Source organism: Lutra lutra, chromosome 8, assembly GCF_902655055.1.
Source record: "Lutra lutra chromosome 8, mLutLut1.2, whole genome shotgun sequence".
Lineage (NCBI taxonomy): Eukaryota > Metazoa > Chordata > Mammalia > Carnivora > Mustelidae > Lutra > Lutra lutra.
In genome coordinates this window covers 136,687,966-136,705,469 of record NC_062285.1, presented here as the reverse complement: position 1 = coordinate 136,705,469, position 17,504 = coordinate 136,687,966, and the positions used below count along the sequence as shown (strand labels likewise).

At 39.8% G+C, this 17,504-nt stretch overlaps 1 protein-coding gene across 3 annotated transcripts in view; it reads left to right on the top strand.

Moving 5' to 3' along the window:
- MRTFA (myocardin related transcription factor A) overlaps positions 1 to 17,504 on the top strand; it is a 201,962-nt gene that overhangs the window by 64,966 nt on the left and 119,492 nt on the right. For all 3 annotated transcript variants that reach the window (XM_047742459.1, XM_047742458.1, XM_047742457.1), the window contains exon 4: positions 14,544 to 14,805. In XM_047742459.1, the coding sequence (XP_047598415.1) occupies positions 14,544 to 14,805 (262 nt within the window). The remainder of the gene's footprint in view (positions 1 to 14,543; positions 14,806 to 17,504) is intronic.

The window sequence follows — 17,504 nt, the reverse complement described above, 5'->3', positions numbered from 1 at the left end:
TGCTTTCATTGGTATGTGCATTGTCCTAAGGTCCCTCACTGTGGCACCAGTATATGCCTAGGAGCTGTGGCCTGGCCTCTTCTGCTTAGCCCACAGACATGCTAGTCTTAAGTATACATTTTCTCAGAGTAAGGGTTTCTGTGTTTGGATTTTCCTAAAAATTGTAACAGTTTCTGGATTTCTTTTCTGTGGCAAGCCAGTTCAGTTCCAGTGTTAAGAAATATTTGGAGGTGCCTAGGTGGTTCATTCGGTATATCATCCCACTCTTGGTTTCAGCTCTGGTCATGACCTTAGGGATGTGAGATGGAGCCCCATGTTGGGCTCCGTGCTCTCTCCCTCTTCTTCTGACCCTCCCCCCACGCCCACTCTCTTGCTCTATCTTAGTAAATAAATAAATAATAAATAAAATCTTTTAAAAATATTTGATAAAGCGTTCAGGAAAATGTTCATGGCTCCTTTTACAAAGAGGAAGTATATTGATATATAGGGGGAGAGCACATTGGGAAACCCAAGGATGAGGCTCTGGCACTGGAAAATAGGGCTTCTCTTCAAACACTCTATTGTAGTGTGGAAACAAAGCACAATACTGTAAATGTCTTTCCTTTGCCCCAACTGCTGCATGTCTTCTTCCTAGGTGAGGTTTGTCTCAACAAGTTTTTCATTCCAAAGTTAGTATGTTCAAAAATAACTACAATTGACGCTTGAAAGCACAGGTTTGAACTGTGCGAATTCACTTACATGTGGATTTTTTTTATAAATACAATACGTACTCTGTTTTCCTTGTGATTTTCATAATATTTTCTGTAACTTTATTGTAAGAATACAGTGTATAAAATATGAGTTAATCACCTATTTATGTTATACAGAAGGCTTCTGGCTAAGAGGCTATTTAGTAGTTGAATTTTTGGAAAATCAGAAGTTTTATGCAGATTTTCAGCTATGTAGGGGATGGTGCCCCAAGCCCTGCATCATTCAACAGTCAGTTGTCGCTTTTTTTCATATTATTCATACCTGAACAGAATAACTACGGCAATTTTCTACATTGTGGCCTGGCAATGTTTCAGGTTGTCCTGGCTTATTGGAGTATGTTTTTGTTGCAAGAGTGGAAGTGACCAAAGAATTCCTAGCTTGGGGAAAAAAAAAAAATTCCTGGCCTGTCTCATGATGAATTACATGATGTTGAAGGTGACTGCACAAGATACATTCAGATCCTATTTAAATGTATTCTGGTCTTTTATACGTAGCCTGTAGACTCATAAACACATCGTTCATCATCCATCCATTCCTCTTACAGAAGGAATCTCTAAAATATAATTCCACATTTAAAGATGGGAGTGCATTTGAACACCACAGAAGTGGGATTAGGAATTGTAAGGAAAGCTGTAGTGTTGGAATATAACAAATCACCTTGTCAAAATAGTGCTTTCAATTTCAAGCAGACTTTTTCTGGTGAAGGGGCAGTTTGGGTTAGGCATTAAGGCATATTGTCAAATTTCTGTTAAATGTTTCCAATAAAACACCACCTTGTAGTTAAACTCTTTGTACTTTTCAGAGTAACTTCCCATAAGACCCTTTAAGATAACAGGACAGGATGACAATTTAATTTTTTTTTTAAAGATTTATTTATTCGACAGAGATCACAGGTAGGCAGAGACGCAGGCAGAGAAAGAGAGAGGAGGAAGCAGGCTCCCTGCTGAGCTGAGAGCCTGATGCGGAGCTCGATCCCAGGACCCTGAGATCATGACCTGAGCCGAAGGCAGAGGCTCAACCCACTGAGCCACCCAGGCGCCCCGACAATTTAATTTTTATTCAGAGTTATATGCTCAAGGTCATATCAGCAAACTCAGTAATACGATGTTTTTGTTTGTTTGTTTGTTTTAAAGATTTTATTTATTTATTTGACACAGAAAGAGAGAGACAGTGGGAGAGGGAACACAATCAGGGGAATGATGAGAGACGGAGCACAAGCAGGGGGAGCGGGTGGAAGAGGGAGAAGCAGGCTTCCCGCTGCGCAGGGAGCCAGATGCAGGGCTTGATTCCAGGACCCCACAATCATGACCTGAGCCAAAGGCAGACGCCCATACTGAGCCACCCAGGTGCCCCAGTAATACAATATTTTAAGATACAGATCGCATGTCATAACTTTTCCCAAAAACATTATTGCAGTAATTACTAGGGGGCCCAGCAAAATGATAAATTATATACCAAACTCAAAGTTGGGCAGCAGGCTAAGGTTTTCTTTTTCTTTTCTTTTTAAAGATTTATTTATTTGAGAGAGAGAGCATGCATATGCCTGTGGGTGAGGAGGGGCAAAGGGAGAGGGAGAGAGAATCCCAAGCAGACTCCAAGCCAAGTGGGGAGCTCCATGTGGAGCTAGATCTCAGGACCCCAAGGTCACGACCTGAGCCGAAACCAAGAGTCCAATGCTTCGCCTGCTGTACCACCCAGGCGCCCCCAGGCTATGGTTTTCTACACAGCCACCAAAGTGATCTTTTAAAAATAGACTGCTGGTCCTATCACTTTATTACTTAGAAAAAAACCTCCCAGTGTCATTCAGTTTTTTGAAGATTGTATTTCTGCCCTCCCACTCTGCTTGCTGACCATGCTGGTCTTTCCTTGAAGATGCCAAGCTCATTCCCACCTCCTGGCCTTTGAACTTATTTCCTCTGCATGGCTAGCTGCCGCTTATCAAATTCCGGGAGCGCCAGATTGTGTGGTGGCTAGGGGCATAGGTTCTGAAACCCCTTGCCTACTTTCAAGTTATGTGACTTCTCAGTGCCTTCATTTCTTCAACTGTTAAAAATTGGTTGAGAAGGGGCGCCTGGGTGGCTCAGTGGTTTAAGCCTCTGCCTTCAGCTCAGGTCATGATCTCGGGGTCCTGGGATCGAGCCCCACATCAGGCTCTCTGCTCAGTGGGGAGCCTGCTTCTCCCTCTCTCTCTGCCTGCCTCTCTGCCTACTTGTGATCTGTCTCTCTCTGTGTCAAAGAAATAAAATCTTTTAAAAAAAATTGGTTGAGAAAAGTAAATCCATCTTGGTGTTTTAAAAATTGAATATATACACATGAAGTGTCTCACTTAGAGTAAGTGCTCATTAAGTGTGGGCTGGTAATATGTCACCTCAGATAACTCCCTCCTCAGTGAAACCTGTCTTGACCATTTCATCAAAATTAGCCATCCTGGCCCCCCTACACTTGATACTTAGTTATCTCAAATTATTCTGTTGTATATTTATTATACGTATTCTGTATATCTTCGGTTTTTGTTTTGTTTTGTTTTGTTTTGTTTTAATTTCTGCTGCTTCCAGCTGGTAAGTTCATGTTCCTTCGTAAAAGCCCTTGAGCCTACTTGTGTCTTTAAGTTTGGGGACAGCTGGTTGTCCCTCTGCATTATAGAGTTACAGCTTTATTGAGCTTCTTCTGAAATAGTATGAGTAGAAAGTACTGATACATAATTAGATACTCAGCTGTATATGATAATTTTAGTAGTCAGAGGGATGGTCTAAGACTCAGAGTAGGCAATCTGAGACTAGAAATTCCTGAGTTACCAAGGGTGTCAGGTGTGCTAGCAATTTATTGTTCCCTTATATCTGTGCCTCTTCCTCTTTCTCTTACTCTCCCTACTTTTTTTCCTTTTGTTCTCTTCCTGTTCTTGTATCCTTTTCTGTTTCTCCCATCCTACTTTCATTTCCATGTTTTCCTTCCCATGTACCTAATGGAAGCTCACATATGTTTCCATTACAGATTTCCCCTGCTATCTGGAAGTAGAGTGTTCCTATGAAACCTTTTGTAAGTTGAAATAGCATATAATGAAGAAACAATTAATTTATATAGAAACATTTTTTTAGCATTCCCAGACCCCAAAAATAATGTTGCTTAGGCTTTTCTGACACCTTAGGACACATTTTACCAATGGATGCACAAAATAAATTGTGGTAAAGTACAGAAGTGCTCAGACAGAGTTCTAGCTGTGGCGGCTGGATGCTGAGATGCCCAGTGTGGTCCCAGGGAAGGAACTTGGCATGCTGCTCTCGCCGCTCGAGTATGGGCTGCCTGGAAAACAAACGCTGAGCGCTATTTTCAGTTTTCACCTTTTTCCTTTTTTTTTTTTTAAAGATTTTATTTATTTATTTGACAGAGAGAGATCACAAGTAGACGGAGAGGAAGGCAGAGAGAGAGAGAGGGAAGCAGGCTTCCTGCTGAGCAGAGAGCCCGATGTGGGACTCGATCCCAGGACCCTGAGATCACGACCTGAGCCGAAGGCAGCGGCTTAAGCCACTGAGCCACCCAGGCGCCCCTCACCTTTTTCCTAAAAGCAACATTCTTCTTCAGATTTCTTTTGGTCAGCAAAAACAGGAACTAATGTAGGTTTTTTGTGAAAGCAGGTGTCATAATGCAAACTTCTGAAAGCTGGGAGATAACCCTTATTTGGGTTTGGCTCCTGAACCCAGCATCCAGAATCAAATTCGGCATCCCCTCAGATAAAATTCCTTCTCCTTTCTTCCCTCTTAGCAGTCACTCTGGCTTAAAACTGTGAAGTCCTATTTGACACCTTCCTTTCCTTCACCCTCTGCGACCAAACACAAACATATCCTGTCACATATAAATTCTATCTTATTCATTCCACATGAATTCAACAAAGATCTGAGTTCCTGCTCTGTGCCAGGTATGAAGTAGCTTTGGAACTTTTCCCCCAGTCTTGTGTTCCTTTTTTCAACCTACTGTTTATCTCACTGCCACATTAATTCTCTAAAGCAGATTTGATGATGTTAAACCCAGCTTGCTGGTCCAGGTACATCTCCTATAACTTGTACTTGAACTGGACTGCTCTTCTAGAACATAAATACACACTTTCTCACGTGATGTTCCTATTCGTGCTGTTCTGTCTCCTGGGATAACATAAGCTCCCTGAGGACAGGAGATTTGTTTTATTCACTGTAGTATCTCTACAACCCAGAATAATACCTGCCACATAGTACAGACTTAGTAGATATTTGTTGAAAAAATAAATGGTTAAAAAAAAGGTAAATGAAAATTAAGTGAAACCTGTCAATCCTATTCATTTTTTATGGTTATTCTCAAATATTAATATTACCTCTCTTAGGAAGCCTTTTCTGATCTTCTGTATATTTCTATTTAAAAATGAATAACCACCTGTGACAAAACTTTCTTCCCTCTTTTCTCTCTCTCTCTTTTTTTTTTAAAGGTTTATGTATTAGAGAGAGAGAAATAGTGAAAGAGCATGAGGGGGGAGGAGAGGAAGAAGTAAACTCCCCACTGAGCAGGGAACTCAGCACAGGGCTTGATCCCAGGACCCCGGAATCATGACCTGATCCAAAGGCAGACTCTCAGCTGACCGAGCCACCCAGGCGCCCCTCTTCCCTCTTTTTTCTGTATTAGTGCTGACTTTGATCGTGTATGTGATGTGGTTGCTGTAAGGATAATATGGTCAGTAAATTAACAAATATTTATTGAGTTCCTGTTCTTTGTCAAATATTCCATCTGGGTACTTGAGTTAAAAAAGACAAAGGAGGGGCACCTGGGTGGCTCAGTGGGTTAAAGCCTCTGCCTTCGGCTCAGGTCATGGTCTCAGGGCCCTGGGATCGAGCCCCACATCAGGCTCCCTGCTCGGCGGGGAGCCTGCTTCCTCCTCTCTCTCTGCCTGCCTCTCTGTCTACTTGTGATCTCTATCTGTCAAATAAATAAATAAAATCTTAAAAAAAAAAAAAGACAAAGGAACCAAATTCCTTTGCTCAATAAATTTACCGTCTAGTGGAGGATCAGTCCATTATAATAGTAGTAAAAGTAAGCAGTAGCAGTAGCGAGCCTGGGATCTTATGGAAGCTGATCTGTAAGAAGGGGATGGATAATAGGGAGATGAGGGTAGATTGTGGAGGAAGAAACAATTCTAGATGTCACATGTAGAGAGCAGCATAACAGGTACATATGGTTGGAGCTTGAGAGAAGTGGTGAGAAATGAAGCAACTACTGTTGCTTTTACTGTTTTACAGGAAGAGGCAATGTTATATTGTTACCATTATCCATTTTGTTGGGAAAAAAGGGAAAACTTGGATGACTGATTCCCTATAGAACAACCAGGTGGAGCTGAAAATGTGAAGTGAGCAAAGGCCGTAGCTTCGTGGAGCTTCCTGGAAAAAATTACTTGGGAGATAAAACTTCTGTTGCTTGGAATGTCTACTCACACTTGATTGATAGGCTGTATAAGCAATTCTCATTGGAAAGTACATTTTTCTTTTCAGAATTTGAAGGCATACTCTACTATCTGTTTCCAGTGTTGATGTCATCTATTATATCTCCCATTTTTGAGGGTTAAAGAATTTGGGCAGGGCTTAGCTTGGGGATTCTTCTGCTCCACATGGTATTAACTTGGGTCCACATGGTGGCATTCAGCAAATGACTGGGCTTGTCTGGACAGACCAAGAGTGTAAATGTCTGATACCTTGGTGGGCATGTCTAGAAAGCTAGTCTCAACTAGTCTCAACCTATTCCTTTTAGGATAGTCTTTAGACTTTTTTTTTTTTTAAGATTAGAAAAACATTAAAAATTTTTTTAAATAATAATTTATTTTTAAGTAATCTCTATATCCAATGTAGGGCTTGAACTCACTACCCCGAGATCAAGAGTTGTGTACTCTACTGACTGAGCCAGCTGGGGTGCCCCTTGACTTCTTCTTATGGTCTCTCCAGCAGAGTATTTAGACTTCTGTATGGGGACACAGGGCTCCAAGAGACCAAGAAAAAAGCTGCAGAAGTATGTACCTGGAACTGGCATAGCATCACTTCACTGTACTCTGTTGGTGAAAGCAGTTAGGCCAGCTCACTTTCAGTGTAGGGAAAATAGACCTTTTTTTACCAACGGGACAATGTCAGAGAATTTACAGCCACACCACTCTTCCGTGTGTGCCTTCTCCTGTTTTTAGGCAGATGTTGTATTTTTCTGTTTCTTGTATTCCTTGGCTTTAGATAATTTCTATGATGAAGAGGGAACAGAAAGGCCTTTTACTGCCATTCCTAGACGTCTGAGTAGTTTTTAAGACATCTGAAGATGATGGGGGTGATAGTGACAGAGATAAGGGCAAGATTGATACTTTCCTCACTCCCTGTAGGACCCAGGGCAGTGCCTAGTTCATACATAGTATGCTGTCACAGAGTACATGTTCTCGAATTCCTTTGTGTCAAATTCATCTGTATAAATGTATATATATGTCTGCTAAGATTTTGGTTTCTCTATTATTGAAGATCAAGGAAAATAACCTATCCATCTAAAAGGAATTCATTAAATGATTGAAAACAGCTTTAAAAAAAATTTTTTTTACAGAGAGAGAGATCACAAGTAGGCAGAGAGGCAGGCAGAGAGACAGGGGTGGGGGGGGGCAGGCTCCCTGCTGAGCAGAGAGCCCAATGTGGGGCTTGATCCCAGGACCCTGAGATCATGACCTGAGCTCAAGGCAGAGGCTTAACCCTCTGAGCCACCAGGCGCCCCTGAAAACAGTTTTTATACAGAAAATTTTTTTTCAGGAGAACCATATCATTTAGTTGCATGAAATGAACTCTGTCATGGGTCATAATTTTTAAAAATCCTGCTAATATATATTTTTCTAGAGTTACCAGCTGTCTGCCTGAACTCTTCCATTTCTCTAACACATTTTGTGCTGTTGCTTCTAATTACATATGCCACTCCAGCAGAAGGCATGCAGCCCCAAAAGGGGGTGGGGTGGAGAAAAGATGAGGCGGCATCAGGCCAGCAAGAGAGTGAAACAGATGGGTTGTGGGAGATGACCCTGCCCCCATGTTGTTTTTGTTTTGTCTGTTACTGATCCTATGCGAATCAGCAGCCAAGAAATTGGAGTTGGTGATCCTATGATGTAAAAGAAAGTTTGATCTCGGACTGAGTGGAATTATAAATTTACAACACCAAAACATGATGTGGATTTTTTTCCTTTTGGTTATTTTAATTACTTTTCTTCTGAGACATTTCAGAAAGTATTTTGTTTGAGATACAACTTTTACATTTTTCTAAATAACATAATACATATAGTCTGAGATAAATATTACACTTTTAGATTCTTTTTCTTGCAGGTTATACAGTAAATAAAATTTTAGGAGTATTTAGGAATTGGTAGAGGAGACATTTTAATCCATTGTGAGTGTACCTCCACATTTTTGGATATTGTCTCTAGATTGTCAGAGTTTACTAGGACTTTCCTCTGTGGGCTGTTTAAAAATGAGTAGAAGTAATATGTTTGCTAGAGAAATAAATCTTCTATATATGTATATATATTTTATGCTAAATATTCTTTTCTTTTGTCAGTGCTTGATTTTTACTTTTGTTTGGCTTATTTTCTAAGGTCAAGATTGAGGACATGTGCTTTATGTCTTACCAGGTCTTCACTTTGTTCTGTGCAATAATCTTTTCTTTTTTTTAAAGCATTATAAGCATGTTATCAAGCATACACAAATGCAGAGAGAATGATAGTTTAATGAGTCTCCATGTACCCAGTCAGTACTCTGCCTCAGCGGTTACCAACATTGCCACTCTTGTTTCACCTACCTCCCCATCCCGTGGCCCATGATTTTATGGAAGAATTTTGTTGTAATGCAGTTTAATAATGGTATTTAAAAAGTATATATCCTGAAGCTTTTGAAATCATTGAAATAGTAATTACTGAAAACATTAGTAGATACTACCATAGCATGCAATTTACCCAATAAAACTATGTGGTGAAGTATATGTATTAAAATTTCAAGTGATCTCCAAGCCCTTAATGATTCCATAAATATGGAACTTAATCAGTTACTAAGCTATTAAAATAAATTCTGAATGGAATAAAGCAGTTTTTCAGATTTTCTCAATAAAGCGGTTTTTCAGATTGCTTTTTCTTTCATTCCAGACATTGACAGGCACAAACGTAACTGCATCACTACAGAATTTGACATGCCTTTCTTTAATCTGTTAAATAAAATAAATAGATAAGTATTCTAAGATTTTATTTATTTGAGAACGTGAACAGAAGCAGGGGGAGGGGTAGAAGGAGAGGGAGAAACGGACTCCCTATGGAGCAAGGAGCCTGATGCGGGCTCAATCCCAGGACCCTGGGATCATGACCCGAGCTGAAGGCAGACGCTTAACCGACTGAGCCATGCAGGCATCCCTAAAAATGTATGTATACTAAGAAAATTACTTTTTAAACTCAGTTTTTCCCTTCATGCCTAACGTTAGACCTGGGTTGACTTTTTTAGGGGGCATTTTCCACACTTCAAAAATTTTTTTTTATATTTTCTGCAAGTACTGGTTATGTGCATTAAGTGCATGCCAGAATTACAGACTGATGCAGTTTAAATTCAGGCTTCATTTAAGAAAAGCTTGGTATTCTCTGATAGATCTTTACTGTTCCTTGAGAAGTAACATGCATAAATATTGAATCTCTGAAAGTAAGCAATAATAATAATAATAATAATCTAATTCAAAGTAATAGGAGGAAGGTTGTTCTTAATTAGTGAGACCTAAATTAAAGAATAGATGTTTTATTCTTTCAAGCTCAGTGAATAATATGAATTAGGCTAGTAAATTACTTTTTTAATAGGAGAGATCTTGCCAGACCATTTTGAAATAATTGTGGTAAAATACATATAACATTAAATGTACTAGGGGCGCCTGGGTGGCTCAGTGGGTTAAGCCGCTGCCTTTGGCTCAGGTCATGATCCCAGGTCCTGGGTTCAAGCCCCACATCGGGCTTTCTCCTCAGCGGGGAGCCTGCTTCCTCCTCTCTCTCTGCCTGCCTCTCTGCCTACTTGTGATTTCTCTCTGTCAAATAAATAAATAAAATCTTTAAAAAAAAAAAAGTACCATCTTACCCATTTTTAAGTGTACTGCTCAGTAGTGTTACATAAATTCACATTGTTGTACAACAGATCTTTAGAACTTTATCTTGCAAAGGACTGAGACTCGATATCCAGTAAGTACTAGTATCAGACCTTTTTTAATGAACTGATAACTCATCTGAAATAAAAAATACGTATGTAATAACGTTCAATATGTTCATTTCCTTTGTAATCAGAGGAAGAATTATACATAATGAAGCAGTATTTTAGTTTATCTTTTTAAAAAAATACATCACTTGCTAAAGAAGTTTTTTTTTTTTTTTTAAGATTTTATTTATTTATTAGAGAGAGAGCATGAGCAGGGGGAGGAGCAGCGGGGGATGGAGAAGAAGGTTTCCTGCTGAGCAGGGAGTCTGAAGCAGGGCTTAGTCCCAGGACCCCGGGATCATGACCCAAGCTGAAGGCAGACGCTTAATGACTGAGCCACCCACGTGCCCCAGTTTTTCTCTTAAAACTGCTAGCACTCTTTTATTCTATCATCCCTTCCCAAAAAGTAGTGTAAAATTTTGTTTAGTTCTCAAGTTATAGTGTCCCAGATATTAGTTAAGTCTGAATCATGGGGTTTTGCTCTTTGGTGAAGAACTTTTTGTATGAAACTATGATTCTAGCCCAGAAATTTAACAGGAGTTCCTGCCCTTGAGTTCCAAGCATTATTTTTAATGTTTCGCATCTTTCATGCATTCTTCTTTATACCATTCAGATTTTCCTCAAGACCTTCCTGTCTTGGTCCCCAGATTATCTTTAGGTATCTTTCATTTGCTTCTCTCTTTGTTTAGACAAGTATGTTTGTATGTATGTATTAATGCATATATATATATATATATATATATATATATATATATTTAAGGTAGTTTATTATTTTTTTAAGCGAACTCTGTCCATAATATGGGGCTTGAACTCATGACCCCAAGATCAAGAGTTGCATGCTCTACCTACGGAGCCAGCCAGGTGCCCCCAACAAGTATTTATTGAGTGCTAGTTAATATGCAGATATTATTTTACAAGGTCTGTCATACGCAGTTGTTACCATCTCCGCTAAATTTCTCAGTTTTCTAGTGAGAGGTATGAACTCTTAATGAGGAATAATTTCATAATTTTCCCCAGTTTTATTGAGATAGAATTGACATGCAGCACTGTGTAAGTTTAAAGTGTACAGCATAATGATTTGACTTACATATATTGTGAAATGATTACAACCGTAAGTTTGGTTTTAACATCCATCACCTCGTATAGATACAAAAACCTTCCCATTGTGATGAGAACTTGTAGGATTTACTCTCAACAACTGTCGGGTACACCATACAGCAGTGTTAACTGTAGTCGTCGTGTTGTATACTACATCTCTAGTACTTATCTTTCATTGGAAGTTTGTACTTTTGACCACCTTTATCCAGTTTTCCCACCACCCCCTGCCTTGTAACCATAAATCTTAAGTGAGATCATATGTTGTCTTCCTCTGTCTGACTTATTTCACTTAGCATAATGCCTTTTTGGTTCATCCATGTTGTTGCAGATGGCAGGATTTCCTTCTTTCGTTACAGCTGAATGGTGGTGTATATTACCAATTGTTTATACAAAACCTGTTACTGTATATGAACCTCCTTTTCCTCTGTCTTAGGGCTGAAGATTTGATACTGTCCTCCTACTTTAGTTTAGGAGTCACTTATGAGTTCTTGTTTTTTAAAAGCACATACATCTCGGGGCGCCTGGGTGGCTCAGTGGGTTAAAGCCTCTGCCTTCGGCTCAGGTCATGATCCCAGGATCCTGGGATTGAGCCCCGCATCAGGCTCTCTGCTCAGCAGGAGCCTGCTTCCCTTCCTCTCTCTCTGCCTGCCTCTCTGTCTACTTGTGATCTTGGTCTGTCAAATAAATAAATAAATAAATAATCTTAAAAAAAAAAAAAAAAAAAAAGAAGAACACACGTCTCGGTGCCATCATCCATGTGCATGTGTGTGTGCATGTGTGAGCACATGTGCATGTATATCAGGGTGGAGAAGGGTATTGAGGCCTGAGGGCTGCAGTCCTAAGGAGTTTGGGTCTCAAAGGATCCTTGCATATCACTTTAAGTCAAAAAAGGCTGCTGTTAAGGAAAGCAAACATACTCTTTCAGAGTCTTTTGCAAAGAGACTCTGAAGAGAGAGAGAGAGACTTTGAAAAGAGAGAGAAAACTGTTAGTTTTCCTCCTAGTGCACACAGAGACACAGCTTAAATGGTTAAGTCACAGGCAAGATGGGAAAAAATTCTTTGAAGATTAGATTCTGAATTTGCTTAGACATTTGTTGTTTTGTAATTCCTAAAATTGTTCAAACCCTAAAAAAGTCATTTTCCATTGTTTGCCCATTCTACCGCTTAGAATATTAAGTTCCTGGTATTGAATCCCTAATATTTTTTCTCTTGAACTTGCCTCATTCAAGTCTCCTTCCAGCCTTTTTGGAGTAGAGTCCTTCTTAATATCTTCACTCTTCTTAATGTCAGTCCCCCATCTTCATTGCTGTAATCTGGATCTTTTCCAGTTCATTTTATATTTATGAGGTGTATCAGTCAGAACTATGACCACATTAGGGCACACTGTAGCCTTATATGAAGATAGGATGTGATGGTCTTTTTATTTTTTAGTTTTGTTTTTTTTTAAAGATTTTATTTTTTTTGACAGAGATCACAAGTAGGCAGAGAGGCAGGCGGAGAGAGAGAGGAAGGGAAGCAGGCTCCCTGCTGAGCAGAGAGCCCGATGCGGGGCTCGATCCCAGGACCCTGAGACCATGACCTGAGCCGAAGGCAGAGCTTAACCCACTGAGCCACCCAGGTGCCCCTATTTTTTAGTTTTTAATGCCTTTCTTCATTTCATAGTTTTCTAGTATTTTATTGGTTTCCTCATCTCCAAATTAAAGTGTTCACTGAAGTCTGCAGGGAACTCCTAGGTCCTTTTTCTAGATGAAGAACTATAGTTTTTGGGATGCCTGGGTTGCTCAGTCAGTTAAGCGTCTTCCTTCAGCTCAGGTCATGATTCTGGGTCCTGGGATCTAGTCCTTGCTTGGTGGGGACCCTGCTTCTGCCTCTCCATCTGCTCCTCCCCCAGGCTTGTACTCTCTCTCTCTGACAAATAAGTAAATAAAATCTTTTAAAAAAAGAACTATAGCTTTTTCAATATACAAACAATATATATGTGTTTTAGTGAAAATTTGGAAATGAAAGAAAGTAAAAAAGGAAGAAAATTGTTCATAGTCCAGTCAAGACCCATTTTGTGTTTTTGTTGTATTTCCCTATTATCTCTTTTTCCTCTGGATGATATTTTTATATATGAGTATGCATTTTCATATCTTTTCTTACATATTAGTCAGCATTTTCCACACTTTAAATGCTTTATAAAATTTTTTCTTAACTGCATATTAGGATTCAGTGAATGAATAAGTTCCTAATTCACTTAACCATTAGTCCATGCTATGGTTTAATGAAAAGATGCTATTGAAAAGACTTTCGGGACACCTGGGTGGCTCAGTGGGTTAAAGCCTCTGCCTTTGGCTCAGGTCATGATCTCAGAGTCCTGTGATTGAGCCCCGCATTGGGTTCTCTGCTCAGCGGGGAGCCTGCTCCCCCGCCCCACCTCCCTCTCTGCCTGTTTGTGATCTCTGCCTGCCAAATAAATAAATAAAATCTTTAAAAAAAAAAAAAGGACTTTCATGTTATAAAGTATTCTATATCATTTTTAAAGATCTTGTTCTTACATTGCCAGCTGTTTCATTTTACTAACGAATTTCTGGATATTATGATTAAATATTCATGTAAGTTAAAATATTTGGACAAATATTTATCATTAAACATACATCTCTCTATTTTTTTTTATGAAATCTAATGGCTTGGACATTGTTTTTTTCTTCCAAGTAAGCTATACACTCAGTGTGGGGCTTGAACTGACAACCCCAAGATCAGCAGTCACATGCTGTACCATCTGAGCCAGCCAGTCGCCCTGGGAATTGTTTTCTTAAAGAAATTTTCTCCCCTAGATAATGTTGGTACACTGTAAGACTTTAATACCTTTTGGATACTCATTAAAAGGATTATTTCTCAAGGTACTTCCCCTTGATAGTTGGAGGCTAACATCTATTCCATAACTATTTCTGCTTGGCCACTATTTCTTTTTATCCGATTAGAGGTTGTGTGTGCTGCTTTTATTTCATTTCTATATTGTCCTCCTGAGAGACATAGTTGGGGACAGCATCAGACTTGAAATCACATGTACTCTGTGAGCATAGTAAATATTAATTACTTAATTTAAAAAAGATTTATTTTAGAGAGAGAGACTGAGAGAGCACAAGCAGGAGGGACAGGGGAGGGAGAGAGAATCTGCAGTAGGCTTCCTGCTGAGCGCAGAGCCCATTGCGGACCTTGATCTCACGACCCCCATGATAGACTCTGAGATCATGACCTGAGCTGAAACCAATTTTCAGATGCTTAACTGACTGTACCTCCCAGGCACCCCAGTAAACATTAATTTAAAAATGATTCTGACTTACTTGAGAGAAAATGCTTAAGATCAGTGGTAGCTTGCCAGTAGTATGATTTAGAATAGTATTTAGCATATGTCCGGTGGAATAGTCTGTCGCTTCACGGTGATGTCTCAACTTTTATCTGCCCTTCCATTTCCAGATTGCCATCACGAAAGCCAAAGTGGATTTCTCCAGTGTAGTGTGCCTGCCCCCTTCCGTCATTGCTGTGAATGGGCTGGACGGAGGAGGGGCTGGCGAAAATGATGATGAACCAGTGCTGGTGTCCCTGTCTGTGGCCCCCAGCCCCCAGAGCGAAGCTGTTGCCAATGAACTGCAGGAGCTCTCCTTGCAGCCCGAGCTGACCCTAGGCCTCCACCCTGGCAGGAATCCCAATTTGCCTCCACTTAGTGAGCGCAAGAATGGTGAGTACATATGGAATTATTGCATTGCCTAATTTGAACCAAGGTCTTCATGTTCGTGACCATTACTTTATTTCATGTCTCTTGAAAGTTTCTTTACTCTTACTATTCTTATGGAATAGAGAAATAGTAAGTTTAGGTGACCATTATAAGCCCAGCATTTCCTGCCTGGGTTATTACAACTGCTTTCTGATTTCTCTTTGTACTTCTCTGCTTCTCCCTCCCAACCCCTTCCATAAATTCATTAATTCAGCAAATATTTATTGAACATCCCTATCATAAACTGTACTAAGATTAGGAGTTAAATGATAAATAAGCCTTTGTCATTAGGAAACTTATCCTATACCTCATCAGAGTAATCTTTTAGACCTCCCTAGCTTAATAGTTTTCAGTGGCTGCTCTGTGGGGTAAAAACAAAAGCCATGTTTTACAAGGCTTGCAGGGTCTGGTGTCTTTCTGTTTCATTAGCTTCTCTTTTCATTCCCCCATTCCTAGTCTTTGGTTTTTAAATTAAAAAAAAGTTTATTTACTTATTAGAGAGAGAGCACACACACACCTTTATGTGTGAGCAGAGGGAAAGGGAGAGAATCTTAAGAAGATGACTCACTGAACACTGAGTCTGACAATTCAGGGCTTGATCTCACAAACCTGAGATCATGACCTGAGCTGAAATTAAGTTGGATGCTTAACCGACTGAGCCACCCAGGCACCCGTAGTTTTTGCTTTTTATTTTATTTTATTTTTAATTTTTAAAGATTTATTTATTTTGAGAGAGAGAGAGAGAGAGAGAGGGAGCATGTGAGCATGGCAGGGGTGGCACAGAGGAAGAGGGAGAGAGAGAGAATTTCAAGCAGACTCCAAGCTGAGCGTGTGGAGCCCTGTGTGGGGCTCATTTCCACAATCCTGAGATCATGAGTAGAACCAAAACGAAGAGTTGGACATTTAACCAACTTTGCCACACACGTACCCCAGTTTTTGCTTTTTAGTACTGTTTAAAAGAATGCACTCTTTTTTTTTTTTTTAAATTTTATTTATTTATTTGACAGATAGAAATCACAAGTAGGCAGAGAGGCAGGCAGAGAGAGTGAGGGAGGCAGGCTCCCCGCTGAGCAGAGAGCCCAACGTGGGGCCCTATCCTAGGACCCTGAGATCATGACCCGAGCTGAAGGCAGAGGCTTAACCCACTGAGCCACCCAGGCGCCCCTAAAAGAATGCACTCTTTCTTCAAACTTTTGTTAATTAAAAAAATATAATTTGTTATAAAAACAAGATTTCAGAAAAGATGTGAATAGTAATATAGCAAATATTTATATATGCACATGCCATCTGTCTTATGCACTGTTGTCCATGGATCTCCATCCATCCCCTGGGTAACTACTGCCCTGAATTTGATATTTTATTGCCAAGTATTTCTGTATTTTTTAACATATGTATATATTCCTAATAATTGTAAAATATTATTTCTCCTTTTTTATATCACATAAATATTTATTGGAGAGAGAGAATTATATGTATTCTTCTGCAACTTGTGTTTGTTGTTCAATTTTTATTTTCCTTTGAGTTATTTTTTTTTTTTAAAGATTTTATTTATTTATTTGACAGACAGAGATCACAAGCAGGCAGAGAGACAGTCAGAGAGAGGAGGAAGCAGGCTCCCCACTGAGTAGAGAGCCCGATGTGGGGCTCGATCCCAGGACCCTGGGATCATGACCTGAGCTGAAGGCAGAGGCTTTAACCCACTGAGCCACCCAGGCGCCCCTTTCCTTTGAGTTATTAAAAGTATTCTCTAAGTGCATCTCATCTAATCTATGAATCATTTATCAAAAAGTCTTACTTTTCTGTATTGATTTTTTTTTTTTTTTAAGATTTTATTTATTTGACAGAGAAAGCACAAGTAGGGGGAGCGGCAGGGAGAGGGAGAAACAGGCTCCCTGCGGAGTAGGGGAAACCCAATATGGGACTGGATCCCAGGACACCAGGACCATGACCAGAGCCGAAGAGAGGGGGTTAGCCAACGGAGCAGCGCAGGCTCCCGTCTGTATTGATCTTTAGTGTCAGCCTTATCTGTTTCTCAGTGTGCGCGAGTTCGTTTTTATGTCCTCTGTTCGGTTTCACCGGTCTCTGTTTACCTGTGTTACAACTAGTAACTAGTCATCTTAGTTACTACTGCTTAATGACTAGTTTTGTTATTTGTTAGGACAGTCTTTTTCTTGCCTTTTCTTTTTTTTTTTTAAGATTTTATTTATTTATTTGACAGAGATCACAAGTAGGCAGAGAGGCAGGCAGAGAGAGAGGGAAGCAGGCTCCCCGCTGAGCAGAGAGCCCCATGTGGGACTCGATCCCAGGACCCTGAGATCATGACCTGAGCTGAAGGCAGCGGCTTAACCCACTGAGCCACCCAGGCGCCCCTTGCCTTTTCTGTCTCCAGAGTTGTCTGGACTGTTCTTGCCCTTTTTAATTTTTCATAACTTTAGAACCAGCTTGTAGAGTTATGCAAAAATAAAACAAAACCAGAAACCTCATTGGGATTTTTTTTTTCCTCCAGCATTTTATTATGAAAAGTTTCAAAATAAATGATAGAGTTTTACAATGAAGACCTTTATGTCCACCTCTTAAATTCTGCCATTAACATTTTGTTATACTTGCTTTGTCACATGTCTATCCATCCCTGTATCAATCCATCGTATTTTTTGGATGCATTT